Below are 4,219 nucleotides of genomic sequence, written 5' to 3' on the forward strand. Positions count from 1 at the left end.
TATTATCCATAATAACATGCTATCCATGCTGTGTTGAAACAATTTTTTATGTTTGTTTTCCTTAGTTGTTTCTTTGACTCAAAACTAAACACATTTAATAAATCAAAGAAAAAATAGTTGCAATACCTACTCTGGCCACAATCCTCCATACTCAACCTCACATCTTCCTAAGTTGCAATACCTACTCTGGCCACAAGTGCCTTGCATAGTTGCAATACCTGCTTTGGACACAATCGCCTTGCATAGTTGCAATACCCACTGTGGCCACAATCGCTTTGTGTAGTTGCAATACCTCCTCTGGCCACAATCTCCATACTCAACCTTTAGAGTGTTTTTTCTCAGAATTCCTCTGAACGACTAAGTTGACTTTGGGTAAGTATAACATTTGACAGAGACAAGATAGGAAAATAACGAAAACACCTTTGGAAAGAGCTTGAAATTGACTTTCAAATGCTAACAATATCTCAAAAATGTAAAATCCCACCATGTGAAGGGTTTTCCCAGATCGCATCACATTTGAATATATTGAGATGACTCCATGGTCTTGGGATTAGCCACCAATTTTAAAGTGGTGGTGCATTTTTTTTCTTGATTCAATATTTCTAGAAAATGTTCCTGCTGCTTCACTCCACTCGTTTGTGTGCAGTAAAAGTTGAGAAAGCCTCATTAAGGGAGCCCAAAAATGGGGATGCGAATGCACCACTGCATCCCCCTTTCTGTCACCAATGGTCCTCAGGAGCACTCTTAAGACTGCAGCCTCAACATCCTGCCGTCTCACTTCCAGGAGCTGTAGGAACGATCAACAAATATTCAGTACATCACCATGAACTGCATATTGACACAACAAACTGCTAAATCAAAAGTCCACTGTCCATTGACCACAACTAGGGTAATATTACCATGATCTTTCTAATCTTACTATACGTTACTCTTTCAGTCTTCTGCTGTGGCGAGACTCCATGTACTTCGGATTTGCCTCCAACCGTGCCTGTAGCACAGCACACAGTTCGCTCAGCTCTTGGCTGCGTGAAGGCGGTGGTCGAACAATCCACCCAGCCACACCATTGACGATGCCATCTTCTTCATCTGACATAAGGTCTACGGTAGCACTTTTGAAGATTTCACTCTCACCATCCCGCAGGACACTACGTCTCGCATCCAGGAGCTACAGAAAGACCCAATAAATAATCAATACATTGTCACACACTGCATACTGTCAATGTGCGTAACACATTGGGTGCATCCCAATATGTGACCTTGCCTCCTCCACTTGCCTCCTCCACTTGCTTCTCGTCATGATGACATCACTGACAACAGCATTATATTTCAATATCTTGCAAAAGCTCAATTCTAAAGTCTTTTTCTCATTTGCAATTGGGATGGTGAATGAAAAACAGTCCCTCAAAAGTTGTTGTGGCGAGGCTGACAGCTGGGAAACTTTATCGTTTTCTCCACGGAGGAGGGGCCATGAGGCGGGACGAGGAGACAAGCACAAGTGGAGGAGGCAAGGACACATATTGGGATGCACCCATTGACCGCAATCTAGGATAAGCATACCCTCTTCTTCCTGGAGCGACTTCTAGCATACAGCTTGGCAGCTTCCGCCTTTCCTGCATGCTCAGGCTGGCTGAATCGATAGTTCCTCCGCACATTCTCAAAGTAAGTCTTGCATGCAGCTAAAACGAAAATGGGTAATGAATGAAATGAGCTGTGGTAAAAAAAAGTGCCATAGCCATGGTAAAAAGTAACAAAAAGTAAATTGTGAAAGTTAGTGCTTACCCGTGATGGTGTCGTCATCTACTTCTCTGAATTCCGGACTGTTAGAAATTGCCTCCCTCAAGCGGCATGTCGTCTCCAGATTGTGAGGAGATACCAACCTGTGAAAGCAACATGCATGGTTAATATTAGAAGATATCATCCTGTGAAAACAACATGCATGGTTAATGTTAGAAGACCCCATTAACGTAAGCTTGGGTCTAACTCATATCAGCCTAGGAGAAAACACACTTAATTCTTACCCTTCCTCTGGATTGTAACGGAAAGGGGATTGCCCAGAGTTGTGCAGGCGACGAACTGCTTCCTATAAATTAAAAACACATAATTCATTTTTATAAAGTAACTCACACTGGTTCTTTTCACATGATAGGCAAAATTAAATTGTGTTCTAGCTTAGCATAAAGCTGCAGTCACCAAATGCTGACTACACTTACCGCAACTTTTGGATTTAGTACCCGTCTTCTCTTCGGGGTGTCCTCTGCTTCTGTCGAGTTGGACTGTGACATACTGGACTGCAATGACTCCAAATCTTTCTCAACAACATCCAATCTGACCTCCAGCCCATCGAATCTCTGGTTGATCCTTGCTATGATGTCTTCCATCGTGTTTGTCATCATACAAGACACCCCACTGATAGCATTAAGTATCATCATCAAGTCCTGTGGTTTTTCACGGTTGGACTGATCCTCCCCATAACCTTCATCTTGAATATGACGACTGGTTTCACTCTGGACATCAGCAAGGCTTTCCCCTTCTTCATACACAAACTCATCCTATAGAAATGTTAAAAACACGCACACATTTACATTTACAATACACACAGTGTCCACACTTGAAACGACCATTGTCAGTGCATGCATATGGCCACTTCAGATGGCCCAGAGTTATCCTACAGAGATTATTCACATTTACAATGCACCAAGTGCCCATACCTAACAACTGAAGTGATCAAGCTCAGTACATGTATTTAACAATTTCGGTTGGACAAGACAATAATGAACATGCACATGATTGTGATTTCAAAATTACATTTTAACAGATTGTTTTCCCAGCAATGTGCTTTAAAAAAATACTGGGATTTTTTAAATTGACGATTTTAGCTGTTTGAATAGTTCCTTAAATAGTAGTTCCTTAAAATTAACTGTTCCTTAAAAACAGTTTAGCAAAATATACAGTATAGTACTACAAAAACGAATCAATTAAATGCTTACGTCATAACAAAAGTCTGCCTCTTCTTGCTCAGACACTGCATCGCCTGAGTCCATGTACTGGTGAATGCTTTGGTCACCTGGAAAACAAACCAATTTGTGTGACGCACAAATTGCCCTCCAATCAGTTCAGATGGAATGAAAAGCCATAAAAACAGGACACTTGTGTGTATTGTGCTGTGTCATATGGGTAAAAAAGTGCAGAAATGTAAGTCTGTTAATTAGCGTACATACATTACGCTGTAAACATCTCATGGCTTCTATCGTCCATGAGGTGCCATTGGGCTGAACGAAAAAGTTAAAACTATGGTAAAAAAAAAAAAAAACAGAACTTTTCTGCCCTTGTAAAATGTGCAATGTAGCTGAAAATCAGTTGATAAAGGCAACATTTTGGAGCAACGGCTGTTGACTAAAATGCCCGGTGACTGGACATTTTAGAGCATTAGCTTGCTAGACTGCTCCTGCAAATGCGTCAGTAGACTAGCATGAAAACCAAGACACTTTTTAAATAAGCCTATATACTGTATACCGTATGATGCTCACCATGATGGGTTTCAGTGACTGGTTGAATGTTGTCGTTTTCCTCCACCAAGTCCACTTCTGTCTTCAAAGAGTGCACTGTTTTTTCAACTTCAGCCAAGTTACCAGTATTTTCAGGGTCCTCACGCTGTCCGCTGGGGACAGATGACGGAAATTTGTTTACTTTCTGCCAAACTCCTCTTCTGAAATACCGCTTCTTGTGGGCAAAATATTGTGTATGACTTAGCTCAGTGTCACAATGGTCACAATATCGCCGAGGCCTTTTCTTTGTCCTTGCAGCGTCCATCTTTCAAGTCAAAAGTTCAAATGACCAACTCTGAGAAGACAGCAAAGATAACCTCCCATCTGATGTGAGCCTGTGTGATTATATCCTCATGTGTGATGAGTGGAGACTAACGACTCAGATGAGCACTCGTCCAATCATGCCTGAGGGCATTGTATGGGGCACCTAAGTCTCCACCCCTTCCGGGCGGCTCGTGGGGCTGGGAACGCAAAAACTTTTGACTGGGCTGTAATGGACTGATCAAAGCTATTTTCCGATCCACCTCGCATTTCCCCGTTGATCACACATATGCTGTGCCTCAGAATTAATAACAACCAATGGTGTGCTTGTTGACTTCACCTGGCAAGCGTTTTTTGAGTTGTGTGTGTGCAAAAATATGTAATTATTTGGACTACACAACAGATGTCGCATG

At 41.9% G+C, this 4,219-nt stretch overlaps 1 protein-coding gene across 2 annotated transcripts; it reads right to left on the bottom strand.

Annotated features, from left to right (window-relative positions):
• Positions 1-519: 519 nt before the first annotated feature.
• Positions 520-3,894, bottom strand: LOC134459833 (uncharacterized). 2 transcript variants are annotated; one of them, XM_063212290.1, is made up of 8 exons: positions 3,528-3,894; positions 2,988-3,064; positions 2,211-2,549; positions 2,019-2,080; positions 1,780-1,877; positions 1,558-1,676; positions 930-1,165; positions 520-787 (listed from the first exon to the last, which is right to left on the bottom strand). In XM_063212290.1, exons 1-8 carry the CDS (start codon positions 3,808-3,810, stop codon positions 775-777), a joined length of 1,227 nt encoding a protein of 408 aa, XP_063068360.1. In that variant the 5' UTR covers positions 3,811-3,894; the 3' UTR covers positions 520-774. The 2 variants fall into 2 exon arrangements, with proteins under 2 accessions (XP_063068360.1, XP_063068361.1); XM_063212291.1 differs by having other exon boundaries at positions 925-1,165; positions 3,528-3,893.
• Positions 3,895-4,219: the final 325 nt, after the last annotated feature.

The sequence above is a fragment of the Engraulis encrasicolus genome, chromosome 12 (genome assembly GCF_034702125.1).
Source record: "Engraulis encrasicolus isolate BLACKSEA-1 chromosome 12, IST_EnEncr_1.0, whole genome shotgun sequence".
NCBI classification, from domain to species: domain Eukaryota; kingdom Metazoa; phylum Chordata; class Actinopteri; order Clupeiformes; family Engraulidae; genus Engraulis; species Engraulis encrasicolus.